This window comes from Falco cherrug, chromosome 6 (assembly GCF_023634085.1).
Source record: "Falco cherrug isolate bFalChe1 chromosome 6, bFalChe1.pri, whole genome shotgun sequence".
NCBI classification, from domain to species: Eukaryota; Metazoa; Chordata; class Aves; order Falconiformes; family Falconidae; genus Falco; species Falco cherrug.
In genome coordinates, this window is record NC_073702.1 from 22,081,390 (window position 1) to 22,104,042 (window position 22,653).

A 22,653-nucleotide genomic window follows, 5' to 3' on the forward strand; every position below is an offset into this window, starting at 1 on the left:
AATAATGTTTTTTCCCCTTTTAATAGTGTCAATTAGCAAGGTCAACTGCCTATTCAGAAACTTAATAACATGTCCATAATAATATAAGCATCATGAGCCTCAGAGATTTCGCACTTACAATAAAAATTGTCTGCCTCAGGCTCAGATTACTTTAACATAAAAAACCTACATGAAAATTAAAGACAGCATTTACTTACCACTGATTCTGCTCAATGCCAGAATTATATCATCATACACTGAAGAGAAAAAAAATAAAATTGCACCATCAAAATTCAGTCAGAATATAGCTTTGTTATGTTCAGTTTAATTAAAGCAATATGGGAAATCTTCACATCCTTAGGCAAAGAAAACCATTAAAATTGCAACAGGTGTATGGGACAAATTGGAGACTGTGTACAGCATATGAATTTTGTGCTGTGTCACTCATTATCTCCACTGTGTGTGGAGTCAGATGCCTGCTGTTAAATCTTTGTCTATATCCCTCAGGCCAGAAAAAATAAAAGGTCTTTAAAACTGGACAGTTCACATTCAAAGGAGAGTGCAGGGGAAAGAGAAATTATCACATTCTAGGTGAAAACAGTTTTCACCTGCTCCCTGTAGGACAGCCTTTGAGAAACGTAAACCCCTTCAACAGCAAGTGAAAGAAACCAGGTATCATATCAAGCTTTTGAAATATCACAGAGCTGATGGGTTTGCAGAAGGGAAGAACCCTGGAGACCAGGGCAGGAGAGCAGGGAACTCCCATAGCAGAAGAATCCTATTCAGTATCATTGTGTAAGACAAAAAGAGAGAGAAAAAAAAGAAGCACCATAACCTGAAGAATGCATAGTTAAGACTAAAGAATGTGTATTCAAGGCTGAAGAAATTTTATGGATAGGGAAGGCAATGAAATGCATGAAGTTCAGAAAATACTACTCATATATTTTGGTCTGTATTGATCTGTATCTGCACATTTTTTTTGTCTCTGTTAAAATAAATTGTGATTCAATTCTGTAACCTGCAAACTGTAATGTGCTTCTACTGGCATGTTGACATAAGAACATGAATTGCATACTATATATAAATTACATTACAGGTATCTGGGAAAGTAGAGTTATTTTACCTATACTGCCTAAATGAGATAATTTTCTGAAAGAATAACGGGCAGAAATTATGCAGAGGAGAAATGCCTAAGAGGCTATCAAGTGATGATACAGCTTTCTGAGGTAAACCACAGTTTAAGAGCTCAGTCCGATATTCATCTTTTTCTCTTTATTTCAGGTACTTCCCCATACTGCTGGAAGAAAAAAAATTCAGATCTTTGGCAAAACTGAGTTAATTTTTGACATGTCTTCATCCCCCTATTATGACCCAGCAAAAAATATTCTTTATTGGAGTCAAATGTCTACATACAGGTAGGATGAATCCAGATTTACTTTGGCCTACTTGGTGGGACCCAAGCAAGGACACCCAGGGAAGCTCTTTATAGAAAGTTGAGTAAAGGTCATTTATGTTGGCAAGAGATCAGTTTTTGCTATAGACTCAGAAGTTAACATTTTTTTAACTGAACAAATTTAAATACATGTATGATTACGGTAGCTCATTGTGATATCTGATAACATATGAAACCTTATTTAAATGCCTAGCGTTGGTGAATTTTAGACTAGGTTCTTTTACCCTTATTTGCATTTATTTTCATTTGAATGCAAATACACACTGAGCTTGAACTGACCTGCCCCATACAATACGCAATCTTCCCTGTTCATGCTAAACTTCTTTGTTTATCCTTCATGTTTCAAGGCTAACTCCAGCACTTAGGAGACCCATTGTCTGGTTTAACACCACAGTTCTTGTGGCTTTGTTAGCTGCCATTTTCAAAGCCTCCTGGACCCACAGATACTGTGAATTCTCTAAATAGACATTTCACTGTACATTGCCAGCACAGCACACTCTCGCCATACCTGAAGTATAGTCTCTGGAAGCTTGAAAGGACCCCTGATCATAAGATGAAAAGCTACTGCACCTGTTGTTTATTGCAGTGGTCAGGATATCCCTTACCTGAAAATCCATACACTAAGGGAATTATATCTGTGTATATATCAAAGGGCAGGAAGTGAGGAGGATGTGTTAGTGTGGGACCCGAGCATGACATAAATGGTGTGGAATAAGGAGCAGAGATTGTGCTGGTTTTGGCTGGGATAGAGTTAATTTTCTTCATAGCAGCTTGTATGGTGCTATGTTTTAGATTTGTGACTAAAACTGTGTTGATAACACAGGGATGTTTTAGCTGTTGTTGACCAGTACCTGCACAGAGTCAAGGCCTTTTATTTCTGTTCTTCAGAGACTGCCCCACCAGCGAGCAGCCTGGGGGTACGCAAGAAGCTGGGAGATGACACAGCTGGGACAGATGACCCCAACTGACCAAAAGGATATCCCATACCATATCATGTCATGCTCGGCAATAAAAAGCTGGGGAAGAAGGAGGAAGGGGGGATGTTCAGAGTTATGACACATATAACAGTGACTCAGGTCTTCCTGAGTCACTGTTATATGTGATGGAGCCCTGTCTCCTGGAGATGGCTGAACACCTGCCTGATGGTGGGAAACAGTGAATTAATTCCTTATTTTGCTTTGCCTGCATGCACAGCTTTTGTTTTATCCGCTAAACTGTCTATCTCAACCAAGGATTTTTCTCACTTTTCCCCTTCCAGTTCTCTCCCCCATCCCACCGAGGAGAGGTGAGCTAGTGGCTGTGTGGGCTGAGCTTCCTAATGCAAGTTAACCCACAAAACAGCTTTATGATTTTACCATCAAAAAAACTCTCAGTCCCCATTGGCAGTTCCACACCAACATATTCAGCACCTTGGTGCTTTAGAGGCTTTTGTAGATACTAAAGCTTGACAAATTTGAGAGAGAGCAAGCACTCTACAAATGATCTCACATAAAAGAGGATGTCTGATTAGCAACTGACTTCAATTCTTGCCTGTCAGAGTGCTAGAGATTAATCATTACAATGCCCAGTATCAAGCTTTCTAACCTGGTGATCTGCAGTTCAGGCCTCTATAACATAAGCAGAGAACTGAAATGCAAAGAACCCAAAAAATGTTTGCTAACATGCCATTTGCAAGGATAGATCTTTGACACCTCTTAGGAACATGTGGACATCATTACTTCAAAATAGTAAACTGAATGTTACCTTTTCCTGATAATTCAAGAGTTGATACATCATGACCTCTATCATCTGATAGTGTTGCCTTATAAACTCCTTCATCGTTGCGAGACAGCTACAAGGAAAACACAAGGTGTTTACTGACATACTTGATACTAGTACAACTTTTGCTCTGCATGATTCCCTAAATCAAACAACATATGTTGTACTGCATTCTGGTTAAATAATCTTAGAATCACAAAATCGTAGAATCATTTAGGTTGGAAAAGACCTTTGAGATCAAGTTCAGCCATTAACACAGGACTGCAAAGGCCAGCATTAAACCATGTAACTAGGCACTGTATCTATGCATTTTTTTAAACTCTTCTAGGGATGGTGATTCCACCACCTCCCTGGGCAGCATCTTCCAATGCTTGACTGCCCTTTCAGTGAAATTTTTGTCCTAATATAAAAACTAAACCTCCCCTGGCTTAACTTGTGGAGCCATTTCTTCCTGTCCTGTCACTAGTTATCTGGGAAAAAAAGACCTACACCAACCTGCCTACATCCTCCTTTCAGGCAGCTGTAGACAGCAAATATTCCACCGTGAGCATCCTCCTCTCCAGACTAAACAACCCCAGTTCCCTCAACTGCTCCTTATAAGACTTGTTCTCCAGACCTTTCACCAGCTTCATTGCCCTCATCTGGACACGCTTCAGCACATCAACATCCCTCCCGAAGTGAGGAGCCCAAAACTGAACACAGGATGTGAGGTGCAGCCTCACCAGTGCCTAGTACAGGGGGACAACCAACTTCCCTAGTCTTGCAGACCACACTGTTTCTGGTACAAGCCATGATGCTGTTGGCCTTCTTGGCCACCTGGGCACACTGCTGGCCCACATTCAGTCATCTGTCGACCAGCGCCCCCAGGTCCTTTAACACCAGCAGCTTTCCAGCCACTGTTGCCCAAACCAGTAGCGTTGCCTGAGGTTGTTGTGACCCAAGTGCAGGACCTGACACTTCTCCCTTGACCCATCAGTCCAGCCTGTCCAGATCCCTCTGTACAGCCTTCCTACCCTCAAGCAGATCAACGCTCCCACCCAGCTTGGTGTCACCTGCAAACTCAGTGAGGGTGCGCTCGATCCCCTTGTCCAGACCATTGATAAAGATATTAAACAGAACTGGCCCCAATACAGAGTCCAGGGGAACACCAGCTGTGTCCGGCCACCAACTGGATTTAACTCCAGTCAACACCACTCGTAGGCTCAGCCATGCAGCCAGTTTTTTACCCAGTGAACAATACAACTGTCCAGCCATGAACAGCCAGTTTCTCCAGGAGAATGCTGTGGGAAGTGGTATCAAAGGCTTTACTGAAGCCTGGGTAGGTAACATCCACAGCCTTTCCCTCATCCACTAGGTGAGTCGTCTTGTCGTAGAATGAGATCAGGTTAGTCAAGCAGGACCTGCCTTTTATGAACCCATGCTGGCTGGGCATGATCCCCCAGCTGTCCTGCATGTGCTTTACGATGGCACTCAGGATGATCTCCTCCATAACCCTTCCCCGCACCAAGGTCAGGCTGACAGGTCTGCAGTTCCCTGGATGCTCCTTCCTGCCCTTGTAGATGGGCGTTCACGCTGGCTGACCTCCAGTCTTCTGGGGCCTCCCCAGTTTGACAGGGCTGTTGATAAATGATAGAGCGTGGCTTGGCAAGTTCCTCTGCCAGCTTCCTCAGTGCCCCCAGCTGGATCCCATCTGGCCCCATAGGCTTGTGCACATCTAAGTGGAGCAGCAGGTCAGTATATATTTCTGCCTGGACTGTGGGGACTGCATTCTGCTCCTCATCCCTGTCTTCCAGCTCAGGAGGCTGAGTACCCAGGGGGAAGCTGGTCTTGTTATTAAAGACTGAGGCAAAGAAAGCATTGAGTACCTCAGCCTTTTCTTCATCCTTTGTGGCAATGTTCCCAGCTGCATCCAGTAAAGGATGCAGATTACCCTTGGCTCTATTTTTGTTTCTAATGTATTTTTAAAAACATTTTTTGTTCTCTTTCATGGCAGAGGCCAGTCTGAGTTCTAGCTGGGCTTTTGCCTTTCCAATCTTTGCCCTGCATAAACTAGCAACATCCTCATAGCCCTCCAGAGTTGCCTGCCCCTTCTTCCAAAGGTGCTAAACTCTACTTTTTCCCCTGAGTTCCAGCCAAAGCTCTCCGTTCGGTCAGGCCAGCCTGCTTGCCCCCCACTGGCTCATCTTTCAGCACATGGGGACAGCCTGCTCTGTGCTTTTAATACTTTCCCGAAGAATGCCCAGCCTTCCTGGCCCCCTTGGTCCTTCTGAACTATTCCTCAAAGGACTCTGCCAACCAGGCTTTTAAACAGACCAAAGTCAGCCCTCTGGAAGTCCAAGATAGCAGTTCTGCTGACCCCTCTCCTTCCTTCTTCGAGAATTGAACGCTGTCATCTCATGATCGCTATGCCCAAGGCATCCTCTGACCACCACATCGCCCCCCAGTCCTTCCCTGTTTGTAAACAGCAGGTCCAGCGGGGCATCTCCCCTGGCTGGCTCACTGACCAGCTGTGTCAGCAAGCTGTCTTCCACACACTGCAGGAACCTCCTAGATTGTTTCCTCTCTTGTGTTATATTTCCAGCAGACATCTGGTGGGTTGAAGTCCCCCATGAGAACAAGGTCTAATGATCATGAGACTTCTCCCAGCTTCTTGTAGAATATTTCGTCTGCCTCTTCATCTTGGTTGGGTGGTCTAGTAACAGACCCCCACCACGATATCTGCCTCGTTGGCCCTCCCCCTGATTCTTACCCAGGGAAGGACCTCATTTTACCAGAGATGAGATGGAAACTATGAATGGCTTGTGCATGCTTTTTTGTGGAGCTGTGGTTAGTTCTTAAGCCTAATACATGTTCTGATTTCAGTTCAATTGCCTTGAGAAACCATGGGTTTTTTCTTGTTCCAAAAAGACAAACAGGATTGATCCTGGTCAATAGGAATTAGAAGTAATACAGTAAGATGTAACAGACAGTAACTTCAACCCACACAAACTTTAAAAATGCAATTTTTCTTCAATAAAAACAAGTACTTTTTTGAAGCAACCTATGTAAAGCATAACAACAGATCTGTATCCTTTAACTGTCCGAATATCAATTCAGTAGCTTTCATTCAAGCAGCAACTGTAATCAAATTATATCTATGCTAAGTAAATAGTTAATTCATTACCCTTGGAGAGCTTTCATTCTAAAATCTAACATAGTAACACTGCATTAAAGGCAGTAGGGGTTTTTGGTTTGGGTGGTATTATTTTAATTTACTTTAAAACCTGAAGGAAATATATAAATAATTATATACAGATTGGAGGTTATTTAATTGAGTCTTAGACTTATACAAGTCCAGAAGCAAGAAAATCATAGCTGAAGCATCATATAATTGAATGACAAGTAACAAGAACAATTCAAGAAAAGCAGAAACAACCCTCCATGAAAGTCTACTCAAGAAAAATGAAGCCACTAGAAAATCAGTATGCTCTTGCAAGTGAAATGAAAGATAGACATCAGAAGAATATAAAACCAATAAATAAAATAAATAAATAAATAAAATGAAATGTGCATTATGCTGAAAGCAGAAAAACTCAATCCAGGGAGGTTTTGGCACTTGACGAAGGCAGCTGCTATGCAAGCTAAGGCTTCAGACACAAGTTAGGTTATCCTGTTTGCATAAATATAAATCTTAGGAAGCCATATACCTCAAGCCTATTTATTTTAGGCAATAAAACTGAAACACTGTCAGAAACGAGGTGCTTGAACAAATTGAAAAATTAAGGAGCAATAAGAAAGAACGAGATAGAGTTCACCTAAGGACGCTGAAGCAACTTAGGCATAAACTGTCTGAGCTGATAACAAAAATAGGTACTCTTTTGCTAGCATTAGTTACTCACCAGCTAATAGAAGGGTAGAAAATATGGTCTTTTAAAAAATGTTTCACAGAAATCATGATAGCTGGTTTAGTGCTCGGCCTGGCCAATCTAGCATGTCAAGCAGAATCTGTCATTTTTTATCAGTAAGTGATACCGTACCCTGGGAATACTGAGGTGACATTCTCCCTTCTGCAGATCAGGCATCTCATCAACGTCAATCCCAGAACCATCCTTATACCACTTGAAAACAGTCTCCTTCTTTGTGTTCGCAACCTGTGCAACAGAAAAGGCACATAAGCCTGGTTACATCCTGAAGAAAGGTATAGTACAGTAGGTAGTCACTCAGGTACTTCCAACATAAGAAGTCATTCTTTTTATAACACATGTCAAATAAAGCTAAGTAAAAAACCAATTTCAACCAAGTGCTACTAAGCAAATCTTAGTCCTACAGTATTTATTAGCAGCACAGAACTGGTCAGAAGTAAGCAGCTTCAGGGCCTTGGCAAATCTTAAAGGTGGTCCTGTTAATCTCTTCCCCTAAAGGTTTTGCACCCCTGCTATGTGGTTGTAGTTTGTCTAGAGATATCTGTGAGAAGTATCTTTGAAATTAGAGCTGCTGAAGTCCCCTTTATCTTTTTGCTTGCCATGTCACTCCAGAGAGCTGTAACACAGAACTTAGGCCCTATCTTAGAGTCTTCAGCCAATTTGCAGATTTATCCCAGCTACCTAAGCAATGTATTTCAGGGCTGAACTGCAAAGAGCAACTGAAATTACTATTCTGACTTCAAAATTGCAAGCTGCACTAGAAATCTTTTTTTTCTACTAGGTTGCATCCTATGGGAAATACAGACTTGAGGAATCTTACAAATTGCAGTGTCTCCCAATACAAAGGGGCTTAACAACAGCATGCAAATGCAGAGAAGTTGCTTGAAAGCCAGAATTCGACTGTAGTAGCAGCAGCTCATCTAAGTAATGTGTATATAGACTACAGCTATGCCATAAGCAGTGCTCTAATTTTGAAATATAAATTGTGTATTGGTGACACTTAAAATATCGCTGGATGAATGACCTCAAACTGAATTCAAAGAAGCTAAAAGCCCAGCTCTTTTTATAAATCCTGTTTTATTTTTCTCATTTTCAGAAACATGATGGTTTATTGACATCACTATCCCCATACCTTTCTGAAAATCACAAAAATGCAATGGTATTTCTGTGCATAGGCTGAATTCCCGGTCAGCATGGCTTTGGTAGAAAGACAGAGCTAGCAAGACATTTCTCATTCCCCAGGCAGTTCCTTTTAAAAGCCTCCTTAAAAAAAGAACTGAACAAATGGATAGAGGGCAGCCCAGAAGTTAATACAGATCGGCAGCAGTTTTCAAGTGACTTGCTTGGAGGAAAACATGCACCAGTTTCTGCCCCTTTCACATTACAGAAGTCATTCCATAAATGAACAGCTCTAGGAAAGCTCTCTATAGGGGTGACTAGACAAATAGGTGGGCCTCCTATACTGATTCCTGGACATCTCTATAAAACCTGCTCAAATTAATCACATATATGGCTGCTTAATAACCATTGTGGTTGCTATGGATCTCTGACGGAGTATTTAAGACCAGAACCTCGCTCAAAGCAATGCCTTGCTTGACAAAAGTGAGCAGCATTTTACATTTACCAGTAACTATAAAGTGACTGTTCCTGTAGTCATATGACATGAGTAGCAATTTTATTTGAACAAAGACTGAAGGAACAAGCCTTTAATGCTTTTCCACAATTTTTCATCGGACTGTTAGCACTCAATCTGACAATAAATAGGCTGAGTTTCAGACACATGCTATTTGCAGTGCTGAAGTTATTTCATGTTGAAATTTACTGTAAAAAGTTATCTTTTTTGCTATTTAGCCACACACACCAAAAACTTGCTTTTAACAGACGTGGTACAAATAAGGGTCAAAGTTATGCAAGAGCAGATAACTTCTGAATGTTCTGAAATTTAGAAGTACTTGAAGAAAAATTATAGTAGATGCTGGCATATGAAGAAAAATAAAAACACAATAAAAAGCAAACACCATCAATTTATCATTCAGACGGACAAACGTCCCACTGGCAGGCAGCGTCTACAGTACCAAGAGCAAGATCATCAGTCCCAGGTATTTCAGAAGTAAATAGTGAGTCAATCAAGTCAGTCAGGTCCAATCACATAGGAAATAAGTACATGAGGTAACATGTATTACTTTAATATACTGTTTTATAACACTATCCATATTTATTCATTATTACTGTTATGGATCTGGATCATAGAGTCAGTCATCTGCCTTACACAGGTTTTGAGTTGGCCTGGTTTCCTAACTCCCCTATTTCATGCCATGTCCTTTGAGAAACTCAAGACAAAAAGCCCTCACTTACAGGTACTTCCTTTACATTATCCCAGGCTCTTTCAAAAGGGAAAAACACTCATGACAATTCTTTTTTCACAGGACCACTAAACAGAGCCTAGAAGAGACCTGGGCCAAGTGCTGTGATATGGCCTGGAGAGATTGTTCCTCAGATGTTTTTATTAGCAGAGAAATAGCCCAGGGCAGCCACATTACTAACTTGAATGTCAGGTATCTGAAGTTTGTAGGACAAATCCAGGCTTTATGGTGCAAGCTCTTCCTATGAACAAATATCAGTTAAACAGGCATAAACAGTACCATGTGAACTTAATGGCCAGTCACATACTAACAGTAACAAACATTATAAAGTCAATAGCATAGTTAAAATGATGAGTGTGCAAACAGCCCACATCCTAGATTTCATTTACATAAAATGTTCTGACCTTATGAACAAAAAGTACACTGGTGAAAAGCATCTAATCAGACACTCAGCCTTCCATAGTTTCACTGGTATAAACAGGCTTGACAGTCAATGGAAAGAAGGATAATTTCAGATTAATTTGTAGAGAATTAACACTAGTATAACTGGTTCAGCAACATTTAATTCCCCATGTGAATGAAAGGATAAGCAGGGTTCATGCCTGAGGCCAATACATGTGGAGATTATAAAGTACTCCAGCTATGCAGCTCAGCACTAGCAAAGGTACCGTGTTAGCTAATGCGTGTTGAGCCCAAAAATGGGGGCACACAGAATGGCAGCTTCACCACCCAGGTCAGTTCTGCTGGGAATAAGTTGAGGTTAAAGGTCTTCTAATTAGTGAGTAGAAAAAAAAGAAGGAAAAAAATCCCACAGACGTGCGTGGAAATTGTTCATAATGAATGATTCAAGTTAGTCTAATTAAAAGCCAAAAACTTATTCAAAAGAAGTGGAGAAATGTAATACAAAAGAGTCCATGTTACAGGAAAAGCAACAAAGAGCTTGATGCTTGTTGAATTCAATTGACTTAGTTATTCAGACCTCTAATTAGTCACTCTAAAAGAGCAATAAAAATGAAAATATATCAGTTTAGAATGGCATATAAAGATGTTATTAGCAGAAGTTACTCTCAATTCCAGGCACATTAGCATTAGTTAAGATTCAAAAGTCATTACCCAAATATAATAAAAATCATGTTTTATACCTTTAATTCTAGAAGCTTTTGTTGCATGTTTAGTTACAGCTGATTAAATAGCAGATGATTTGGTAGAGGAACCTCCAAATCAGAAAACAGTGAGGAAAGAGTTTGAACTCTGGTTTTGTGGCTATTTTTTGAGAAAGGAAGAAGGACCATTTTGTTTAAACGATTTGTATGGCTTGCAATTATTGTAAAAAATTAGATCACCTACACATTTAGAAATATGCTGCATTTTTTTTGTTTTGTCTTGTTTTAATGAATACAGCTGGAGGAGTAGTAAGTCAGAAATTTTAATTTAAAATATTTCTAAATATTAAGAAAAGTTTTAATATGAAGCTTTTAATTTTTAAAATATCAAAATCTTTCCTCATGTTTTCCTACGTCAATTTTTAATCAACATATTCTAACAAATTATTTCAAGTATATATCCTCACCTTACAAGCAAGTAAAACTTCACATTCCTCTGTAACTTCCCAATACAAAAACTCTGAGAAGTGAGGACCTGAGAAACAAAGTTGTCTTGAAGCATATGTTTAAAGCAATTAAGAGTATCAGAGAGATCCAGTGAAAGAAAGAAAAAGGATGACAATTATAACATCCTCTGACATACATAGCAAGTTACTGTGGTTACTCATGTCAGTAAATTTATATATTTTAGTGTCTGCAGGATTAGGGCCCATAATTGCAATATCCAGACCCAGGAGGTGGCAAAGTCCCAAACTTTCACTGAAAATATTGAGAACTGAAAGATCTGGAAAGTTTGTGCTCAAAGTGATAAAATTTCTTTCCTAAAGCTATGGGGGAAAAAAATAACCCACCCTCCCAAATAGAAATAATACATTGCTTATGTAAAGAATGTTATTTAGTTCTAAGCTATTTAGAATAAACCTAAAAACCATGTGCTAACCAAGTGAAAATTACAAACTAGACCTCAAATGCATTTTTTGAAGGATTTCAGAGTGATAGAATTCTGAATTAGGTATCCATTAGTAATTCTTACTTTCAACTGCAAACAATATTGATAACAAGTGTACTTGTTACACAGACTGTAATTGTATAGCAACTATGCAAGAAATATACATCTAGTTCCTGGAATTTTGCCTTGACAAAAACCCCAGGATCGGGTTTTTAATCTTCCTTGTCTGACACTATGCTGTCTACTCTTCTGTCAATTACATTCAAGGGACAACTTATATGCTTAAAATTTACTGTGCTGAAATGTTTTGTTGGATCAGAGCCTACAACAGGCATACTTCTCATGAACATTGAGCAAGGACAATCACTCATAAGGACTCCCACTTTATTTTTCTACTTAGCAAAAATTCTGTCACAACTTGCATGTATCACATGGCAATACTGGAAAATAAGATCCACCAAGGGTTTAGTGTATTCTCACACTGTGCAATATACTCATCTTCTAAAGAAATCAGTGGAAGTTACAAGCACTTAGTATTCACTAGCGATGCATTATTAGCTGCAAACCGGGCCTAAAGTCACCAATCAACTCTGTCTTACCTTGCTTTCTGAGAAATTCCTTTCGCTGGAGCTCAGACTCAGCCAATACTGCCTTGAATGCTAAATTTTAGGAGAGGTGAATGAAAAATGAGTTAGTCAGAAAATTACTCAAAAGAATAATTGGAGTTCATTTCTTCATCCAAATCAAAGTTTCAATGTTTCAGTGAACCTACCATCTCCAATGAGAACTAACGAAGACTGGTTCTTGGCCTTTCCATCTTGAATCTGTACTGTATAGGTACCTTCATTGTCAATTGTAAATCTGTCCATCACCATTTCTATAATGCCATTTGAACGGTCACAATTCATTTTATGCCTCTGAAATAAACAAATGATAACTTTACTGTAGTATAGGGTAAATTACTTATGATTCTTTATCAAATTAATAATTTTTATATCCTTGCCTCCACACAATCTTTTTCACGTCTTTTAAATTGTAAACTATGGAAAAGGGCTGTGCTTGTATTTACTGTTGTATAAGAAGATCCCAGTGGTGACAGAAACCTCTGTGTGCAGCTGCACTTGGAATCCACAAGTCATCATAATACAGGTGGTTTGGATTTAAAAATAATAGTTTATGGCACTATGCATGTTTGAAGAAAAGCCTACAGAGCCAGCCTTTAGCTGCATTGCAGCTTCCAGCTCAACAAGGGGTTTTTCTGGGCTGAAGCACTACTCCTAGCAGAGTCCAGAAACAGCTGGAGGTATTATGTTTGTAGACACAAACGTGGATCTCCAAATAAACCTATCAAGACAAATCCAAAAAGTCATGACTACTAAATACCTCTGAGACATATGTGGTAGCTCAATACCGGATATTATTTTCTCACTAAAAAAAATTTATTTAGGAAGGGTATAATGATTTGCTTATCTAATGCTAGCTATTTTCAAAGAACGCTAACGTGGAAGACTGTGACAACAGTAATTTATGCAAAACCAACAGAGATTCTAGGAACTAAAAGATCAACCAAATCCAGCAAAAAAGAATTAGAATTCTGTCAAAACATCTGGTTACCTATTAAAGTGCTTGCAGAATACTCAAAATACCAAATATTGGCTTGAATTCAAAGTTAAATGTTTTTCACTTTGTGTCATTTTTATGTTTGCTTTCTATTAAATATTCCTGAAATATAAATTATTGTCAGGCATCATCAAGGGAATAGAAAATTGCAAGCAAATATTGGACAACACTTGCAAAATGTGTTTTGAATTTGCAGGTACTACTTTAGATACAACCACTTTTTACTAAGTAATATCCTCTTTCTTTCAGTGAGTAACAACCATGAGGTTGATGTGGCCCACTAACATTGATGCTGTTTGAATCTCAACTAACACGTTCCCAAAGCAAAGTACAAATAATCCACAGAAGTTATTGGTCGATACTTTTAAGTAACCAATGGGGCCAAGGATATTATATGTAAAATGTTCTGTTAATGGTGGGACAGAAAAGTAAATGTCACCATCTAGAAGGAGTTCTATGCAGTAAATTTTTATAGAATCCATTAATGTTAAAAGGAGACATGATGCCTTATAGACAAAATGTTTTGATTAACCTTTTTACTGGACTCCAAAAGTAGAAAAAGGTACCTAAAGCCACACATAAAATTTAGGAAAACAAGAAAGAAGGAAGAGGGGGGGAAAGCTAGTAAAAATGCTACTTATTAAATTCTCCGGGACCACTTTCTTACATGGAAGAACTTTCAGAACTGAACCAAAATTAATAGGATTAACCCCACAGGTATATCTGCTTCAGCTTTGAGGGACACCCCCTGGCCAGCCTCAAGAACAGATTCACTGTTCTATGGACAGCAAGCCCGAAGAACAGTGTAGACACAGTCAAGATTGTTAGCATTCATTACTGGCACTTTCAAATGTACAAACAGTGCTAGTTCAAATTTTAATGGGGTAACTGAACGATGAAGAAAGAGAAAAGACAATATAATTAACAAAGCAGTAGCCAACAGATTAGGATAACAATTTAGTAAATAAATGACTTAGAAGAGACTGAGGTATAATATTTATATAAAATAACAGGGGGAAATGCTCATATAATCTGGATGTGCACTTTCCCATATATGGTTCACAGAAAGACAGAATGTCAAGGAATAGATCAAGATTTAATTAGTCAGGAAATTAAGTAGAAAAACTACTTATGTAAGAGTTCATCTGTAAAGGTGGAGGAGATAGGCAAGGTAGGTTAAAAAGACAAGTTATAAACCTCACCAGACTATCAAAAGGTGCAAATTCAAATTGCTGCTTACAGTCTTTTGCCCACAGAGGTCAAGGACAACACTTACATTCATTTCATGAGTTCTCAGGGAGAATGTTATATTGAGATTTGCCAGAAGCAGAAAACGAAGAGCAAGATGTATGTTTTAATCTGATCCTTTATCACACTTCTAGAATTTTATTTCTTGCTTTTGGGTAAATGAAAAAAATATCAGAATATTAAAATGAAAGCTGCTTAAATAGGGTCCAGTTCATTCCATTCTCAGATTTTTTTGAAATCTTACCAAAACTGTTCCCTGTTAGGACCTAGAAGGAAAGATTTATCACTTCAGCCAATGTCAAGAATCAGACTACAATTCACCAGTATAATGGTCTATTGAACATGTTCAGTGACTGTAGCCTAGTCTCCAGGCGGGTTTTAGAGTGTAATTAGGCTTCTAACTATTGCCATTATGCAGCAAGATGAAGTTCAATGATTTTATGGGCACCATAAATACTAGGCTTTTATGTGACTTTCCACAAAAATATCATCAGTCTCCAAATGTAAATGTCACCTGTGGGTTACTAATTAAAGAGGTGAAATAATGCAGCTCCACTTCAAGACTGTCTCTGATGTCAATGATTCCCAAACATATGCGAACTAAAAATAGCTTGTTCTGTTACACTTACATTACCAAGACAGAATATTGTCATTTCAGTAGACCTTAGTCACTAACATTCAGGTGCTATAGCTTACTACTTCTTAATGTAAGAAAAACAGAGAAGTATTTCACTCAGAAACACTTTTTCTTCCACCTATCAATATGTAATTAAAGTAAATGCTCTTTGCTTTTCTCTGGTATAAAAATGCTGATAAGTTTCTCTGGCCAAACCAGGCTTTGCATCCTCAGGAATAAACTGAACTTTTCAAACAGCTGCACTGGAAATGGTTTCCTCACAGGAAAAGGTATTTCCAGTTCTGTGCTTTGTGGCCAGTAAATGAACCATACCCCAGCCCTGCAAGGGCATGACCTGGCTTTCTTCTTAGCCCAGTCTGACCACTTCTCTATATCCCTTTCTATAGAAGATCTTCCTAGAGCTATGAAAATGCAGGAAGCTGGTGTCCTGACCTTTCATCTCCATGTAGCCATTCAACGCACATTTAGTATCAATGCCAAATTAAAAAAAAAAAAAAAAAAAAAGAAAGAAAGAAAATGACACCATCTAAAAGTTTATACCTATGACCATTGTTGCATTCTCACATGCCTCCCACATTATATGCAGAATTAGTAGCAGTAGCCTCAGAGGTTCTCCGAGAACAACATGTCTTGCTGGTTTGGAGTCCAAAATTGTACTTGAGGCAGCTTTTTTATCTTGAGCTATTTTCTTAAAATATTTGTGCACTACTTTTAATCAGATGTGTTTAATAATGATCTGTGTCTCACTTCTCCTTCTCTTTGGCTGTTGGTCATCTAGCTACCCCAAATTAATACAGACTTCTGAGGGTTAAACTTTGCTCTCTTTTTTTGGTATGAATAGGCTCACTCTGCAGCAGAAAATCTATACTGTAAGAAAGATTAGAGATTGGCATTCCTTTCAGGTGTTATCATACCTTAATGACATGGTTTTAAGAAGCTATACGATCCAGGGAACTACAGGCCTGTCAGCCTGACCTCACTGTCAGAAGAGGTTATGGAGGAGATCATCCTGAGTGCCATCGTAAGGCACATGCAGGACAGCTGGGGGATCATGCCCAGCCAGCATGGGTACATGAAGGCAGGTCCTGCTTGACTAACCTGATCTCATTCTACGACAAGACGACTCACCTAGTGGATGAGGGAAAGGCTGTGGATGTTACCTACCCAGGCTTCAGTAAAGCCTTTGATACCACTTCCCACAGCATTCTCCTGGAGAAACTGGCTGCTCATGGCTGGACAGTTGTATTGTTCACTGGGTAAAAAACTGGCTGCATGGCTGAGCCTACGAGTGGTGTTGACTGGAGTTAAATCCAGTTGGTGGCCGGACACAGCTGGTGTTCCCCTGGACTCTGTATTGGGGCCAGTTCTGTTTAATATCTTTATCAATGGTCTGGACAAGGGGATCGAGCGCACCCTCACTGAGTTTGCAGGTGACACCAAGCTGGGTGGGAGCGTTGATCTGCTTGAGGGTAGGAAGGCTGTACAGAGGGATCTGGACAGGCTGGACTGATGGGTCAAGGGAGAAGTGTCAGGTCCTGCACTTGGGTCACAACAACCTCAGGCAACGCTACTGGTTTGGGCAACAGTGGCTGGAAAGCTGCTGGTGTTAAAGGACCTGGGGGCGCTGGTCGACAGATGACTGAATGTGGGCCAGCAGTGTGCCCAGGTGGCCAAGAAGGCCAACAGCATCATGGCTTGTACCAGAAACAGTGTGGTCAGCAAGACTAAGGAAGTGATTGTCCCCCTGTACTAGGCACTGGTGAGGCTGCAACTTGAATCCTGTGTTCAGTTTTGGGCCTCTCACTACAAGAAAGACATTGAGATGCTGGGGCATGTCCAAAGAAGAGCAACAACGCTGATGAAGGTTTTAGAGAACAAGTCTTAGAGGAGTGAACTGTAGTTGTTCAGCCTGGAGAAAAGGGAGGCCTGGGGGAGAATTTATCTATCTCTACAACTGAAAGGAGGTTGTAGCAAGATAGGTGTCAGTCTCTTCTCCCAAGTAACAAGTGATAGGACAATAGGAAATGGCTCCACATGTGTCAGGGGAGATTTAGGCTGGATTTTAGGAAAAATTTCTTCACTGGAAGGGTTGTCAAGCATTGGAACAGGCTGCTTAGGAAAGCAGTTGAGTCACTACCTCTAGAAGTATTTAGAAGACATATAGATGTAGTGCTTAGGGACATGGTTTAATGGTGGACTAGGCAGTGCTAGGTTAATAATTAGACTTGATGATCTTAAAGGTCTTCTCCAACCTAAAAGATTCTATGGTTCTATGATAGAAATAGGATACTTATTAATGCATAAGGTTTATTAAGTAAAATCCCATATATATATATATAGTACTCAATATGTACTTACATCACTGTTTTCAACTTCTTTATCATTAATAACAAATCTGTAGGTAGAATTTGGTGATAAGCTTTCAGCCTGAATCCAGAAACGAACTTCTCCTTTCTCAAGAATCTCGTAAGCTAATTCTGATTTCAGAGGTATTGCTGCAGAGAGAAAAGCAATCAGAAGCCAATAATGCATGAATCATTCTGAGGAAAAAGACTATTGTAGTAAAATATTACTATCTCCCTATTATTTACGGGATGCTAGATATAGAATAAATTTTATGCAGGGAAAAGATGTCTAATGCAGTCTTTGGCTGATGTAAAAATTAATTTCTCAAAAGGGGAAAATAATTTACAGCTTAGAGTTTGCATATTTTATAAGGAATTGGCTAGTAGCAACCCATAATCTGTTGTCAAAGTTAAATTCAAAAGACTTGTAGGCAATGAGGATTTCATTCAATGCAAACTAATGGTCTTTGAAAGAGTAATGGAAATGGAAATATAAGGACCAAGTTCTTTGAAAAAAGAAGCTCCCGTTGCCTGAGGAAGAACCTTTTTGGAACTCCAGTCATTAGTATGCAATTATATTTCTTCTAGAAGTGTCAAATAGACTCATATATTTAACTTACTTGGATTCTTTATTTCATTGCTTAATGCCATCAAACGTTCAAGCTCTGAAATTAAGAAATATATTCACGTTTTAATTTATTCTGAAAAATACAGTCAGAAAATGAGCATCAAAGAAGGTACATATCAGCATCAACAGATAATCTCCTTAAGTCTTTCATGTGAAATACCCAATTCTTCAGAAAATTATGACTAAAATATGAGATTTAAGAAACTTAAAATTCTGATATATGGGTTTAACAAGTGTTCCTATTTCACGCATTTTCATGCACGCTCTCTTGTGCAAAAGAACCTAAACAAGGGATGAAACCTATTTGAAATTCTCTATGGGATTTAAATGAAAGGTGGGAGACAATAACTTCTAAGTCGTGTATGAGGTTCCTTTATCTGCTGACTTCCTTTCTGATACTGTACCTGAAAAGCTTGGTTTACTGTGGCAGGAAACAAGATTGAGTGCAGGTTAGTTTAGAAAAGGTACAGAAAGTTTATTTAATGCACTAAATCCTCATGAAGGCTGCGTGAGTGTCTAGAAATCACTTTCTTAGATTTTCATACTAACCCTATTTATCATATTCATTACCAATAAAGATTTGTAAGATGAACATTACTGCCAATTTCAAACTTACAGGTAATGTAAAGACCAAAGGAAATTAGCAAGGATTTATGACATGGTCAAGGATTTAGCAAAATTACAGGAGAATTTATAGCATTTGAGGAAGTAAATGGGTAGTGAAATAATGGTTTCCAGTGCAAAGATGGACAAGTTGATACTTGTGCAGGGATCCAGTACAAAGTATAACTCCGAGTGACAGATAATATAGCCAGGGAAGACATGAGCTAAGTGTGGGCTGGGAACCCACACCTTAACCTTCAGTGCACTTTTACAAATGAAACCTCAAAGGCAGGGCTGACGGTGACAAGACTTACAGACAGGTTTCAGAATGATGCTTCAAAACTAAGTCAAAGAGAAGTTGTTATGATAAACGCATATCTGTCTTTTCCTACAGTATTCACTGAAAAACTTACAATATTAAAAGTTTAGCTTCCCTAGAAGAAGCAGATATTGGTAATGGCTAAGTGTCCACATAAATGTTATATGTCATATTTTTTGTCACTGCACACGGATTTCTTCTCAACACCTACTTTGAATGAAAGGTTTGACATGGTTCACACTGTGACAAAAGTCCTGCCTACTATCACACACACTTAGTTTCACCTTCTCCCCTTAAATCACTTTGAAAGAAGGTAACTAGAGGGATTCTCATGCTTAAGGAACTGGACATAGCAATTAAAGCCTGTAGACTGGGAAAGCACCAAAATAATTTTTGTGTTATTGAAAAATAGAAATGTCCCCCCACTTTGCCTTTCACCTCACCACCTCGCGATGGTAAACCGAAGTCAGACTGCAGCAAATTCATTGCAACTGCAACTCCAATAAAACAAAATACTTACAATGAAATAAAGCAAAACTAATCTAAATTTAAACCAAAGGATAATTTAAGCCAATGTATTCAGATATTGTTAAAACAACATTCTTTTTCTCACATACTTCTCAATAATTCTCTGTATCTCAGCTATATGAAACTGTATCTAGAACCTCAAGGTCTGTCTCTATATTAGGCTCCTTGGTAAGCAGAGATCCGATGGTAACTTTGCAGTTAATAGAGAACCAATTATTCTAAGATGTGAAAAGCTATAAAGTCAAATCACAGCAAAAGTGACATACTAGAGAAAGAGTTTCACAAAACAGTGAAACAAGCAACATTTTCAGAGGTTTAACTGAAAGTGTAACAGATATTTACAAACAGCATTATAGTCTCAGCATAAAGAAAACAATTCTAATTGGGCATATTATTTATCTTTTTTAAAAAAATAAAACACTGCCTTAAGTTATCCCAATTTTCATTATTGTGATAATCAGAAAAACTAATAATCAATCAAAGCCTGTTGTGTGGTCTTTTTTATTTTTCCTTAATGCATAGGAAAAAAATGTTCTTTTTTATTTCTTGGACAATTTTAGTGCAGTTGAGGTGATAAAATGAAGAAAGACTTGAGACACTAAGAACCTTACCTTCCTCGTCCATAACAAAGCTGGATGAAACCCCATCTGTGTCACTAACTGAGATAGAGTAAGTTCCCAAGTCGGATTTATCAGGATTTTTGAAGTACAGCTTAGAACTAAAATCACCAATAAAGAAGGATATAATTAAAGGGGGTTCTCATGTTATTGAGATTTTTAAACACAACTTCTAATAATATTATAGACTGGTATGACTTACTGATTTCCTTCTGTTTCAATCTTAAATTTATCAGAATCATCAATCTCCTCATATGATTTACCCCATGCAAAATGAGATGCGTCTGTAGCTTCTTTGCACTCAAAAGCCAGGTAAATATTACCCTCATCATCTACACCCGAAAAGATTTCTTTTGTTCCTGCAAAACAGGAATCAACTCAAATGTCAAGGCTGCATTTTTCTTTTGAGCTGCAATTCAGAGATTACTAAACCCATGCAAATTATGTCCATCTTCACTAACAGATACCGATTTTACTTGCAGATCTTGAAGCGTATGTCACATGCTGACTCAGCATTGCATACTAGCAAGATTCTTACTCTACACAAAAAAAAGGAATACTGAAAAAGATAAATACTTATTGAGAAACACATCCATAAAATTAAACTGAATATGAGAAAATGTGAAATTTAAGGAAATTAATTTTTATCACTCTTGAACTTTTAACATATGTGTTGTCATGCTTCTCACTTACAGCAAGTAACACCTTTGTTCATGAGAATAAAAATTTAAAAACAAGATTTTTTTCTTTAAGTTTTAAGGCTGAGAGCTTCTTAACTCTTGAAAGCACACTTAACTGCACTGCAATATCAAATCAGATTGATTAAATTCCCTTCTAAGTATTCCAGTATTTTACAAGCAGAGGAGACAAAACAGTTCATTACCTGGCCGTGCCTCAACAAGCACTGGTTCAGATATCTCAGATGACTTGCCTACCCCAGCATCATTCACTGCACGAACTTTGAAAACATAGGTATGACCCTCATGTAAATCAGTGACCTTGAAAAAGATAAAGACCAAAGCCAATTTAAACAACAATCTAAACTCTTTTGTTTACCATGAAGATGTTAGCATAAGCCCATGTTCAAATACACATCTTTGTTATACTCAACCAGCTGTTTCTAGAACTCAGTTTTGAATTAACACTTACTAATGAAAATGTTACCTTATAATAACGCGTGGAAGTAGGTTTCTCATTTGCAGTGATCCAGTCTTCTGTATCTACTTCCTTATAGTCCACTAAATACCCAGTAATAGGGCTTTTGCCTTCATACACAGGAGCTTTCCACAGAAGAACCAGTGATGAGTTTCTAACTTCACAAATTGTGAGACCATAGGCAGGACCTAAAATATTTCAAATATTGTAAGTTCATTTCAATATAATAAAATTTTGCAAACTGGCCCTTTAGAGGCCAAAATAATTTTGATTTGCCTGTGTTTGCTTTCAAAAGTCTTGTAATTTTCAAAAAACCTGGTATATGTGGTGTTTAGGTTGTTTTTCCTTCATGGCTCTATACAGCAATGCCTGCTTTACGCAGTGAGTGACATTAGTATTCTGAAGCACACATTCTTAGCTAGATCTTAGTAACTCCATTTTAAGGGAAAGCTATTCATGTGCAAAATCCATGCAGTTTAAAATTTTCCAACAAGTAACAGAGGTTATTATTACTTAATTCGCCAGCCCCACATCAAAGTTGATTTGCTGAGCCTGACTCAGGTTTATAATTTAGGATCAGGATTTTTATTTTTTGTTGGTATACATCAACCCTGATCCTTCAGACTAATCCAAAACCCACTGGTACCAGTGGACTTTGGATAGGGCTTCTCATTCCCTGACAGAAGAATTTTTCATTGTGAGGTGGATGATGATAACCAAGAAGAACTTCTTATAATGATGTGTGTTAGGAGGACTATTTACACCAAAAACATCCTGATATTCTATGAATAAGTGAGAGTACATACCTTTGGAGCTATCAGATTATGTTGTCCTGACTATACTTTCCTTCTCTCCTTCACTTAACTGTTCTAGTGCTATTCAGTTTAACTTGTAGCATTTGTTTTTTGCTATACTTCTGATATTTATTTATACCAGTAGACTATAAAGGCATAATCATATCTGTTTCCTACCATGGTGAAAACACCCGTGACAGAATACTGATATTCAGACAGATTATGTAACTGGAAGCTTACCTGTGTTTTAAATTTAGAGTAAGGAAACTTGAATGTACGTGAGACTTAGGGATTCTCTCAGTGTTGTCAGTTTGGTCTAATTCAAGATATTACTTTTCCCTGCAACACATCTCCTCATTTAAAAAAAAGAAGAGTAGCAAAACCTTACAAACCTGATTGTCATTCCAGCCTACATGATCTTAACCAGTGATGAATTAACATGAAATTTTTAATGTATGCCATTCAGCAAACACACAACAAAAAACAGTAGAAAAGTGTTTCCCCACAGTGGATAAGCACATTTCAGAAAAGAAACCTGTATGTACCGGTTGCAGACCTTATGAGGATAAACACTAGATTTTCTTATGGGAAGACTGCCATTTTCAAGGAGCCTAAAGCTTTCTCTGAGGGCTCTTTAAAAATCCCAATCTAA

General features: G+C 38.5%; 1 protein-coding gene across 1 annotated transcript in view; it reads right to left on the bottom strand.

Annotated features, from left to right (window-relative positions):
- The window catches only part of MYOM2 (myomesin 2), a 76,931-nt gene that overhangs the window by 9,351 nt on the left and 44,927 nt on the right, over positions 1-22,653 (bottom strand). Inside the window, exons 19-30 of the mRNA XM_055714941.1 lie at positions 21,217-21,395; positions 20,936-21,050; positions 20,255-20,411; positions 20,047-20,153; positions 17,978-18,022; positions 17,371-17,507; positions 12,280-12,424; positions 12,107-12,166; positions 11,026-11,093; positions 7,207-7,320; positions 3,176-3,263; positions 198-236 (exon numbers count right to left, since the gene is read on the bottom strand). Of these exons, the coding sequence (XP_055570916.1) occupies positions 198-236; positions 3,176-3,263; positions 7,207-7,320; positions 11,026-11,093; positions 12,107-12,166; positions 12,280-12,424; positions 17,371-17,507; positions 17,978-18,022; positions 20,047-20,153; positions 20,255-20,411; positions 20,936-21,050; positions 21,217-21,395 (1,254 nt within the window). The remainder of the gene's footprint in view (positions 1-197; positions 237-3,175; positions 3,264-7,206; positions 7,321-11,025; positions 11,094-12,106; positions 12,167-12,279; positions 12,425-17,370; positions 17,508-17,977; positions 18,023-20,046; positions 20,154-20,254; positions 20,412-20,935; positions 21,051-21,216; positions 21,396-22,653) is intronic.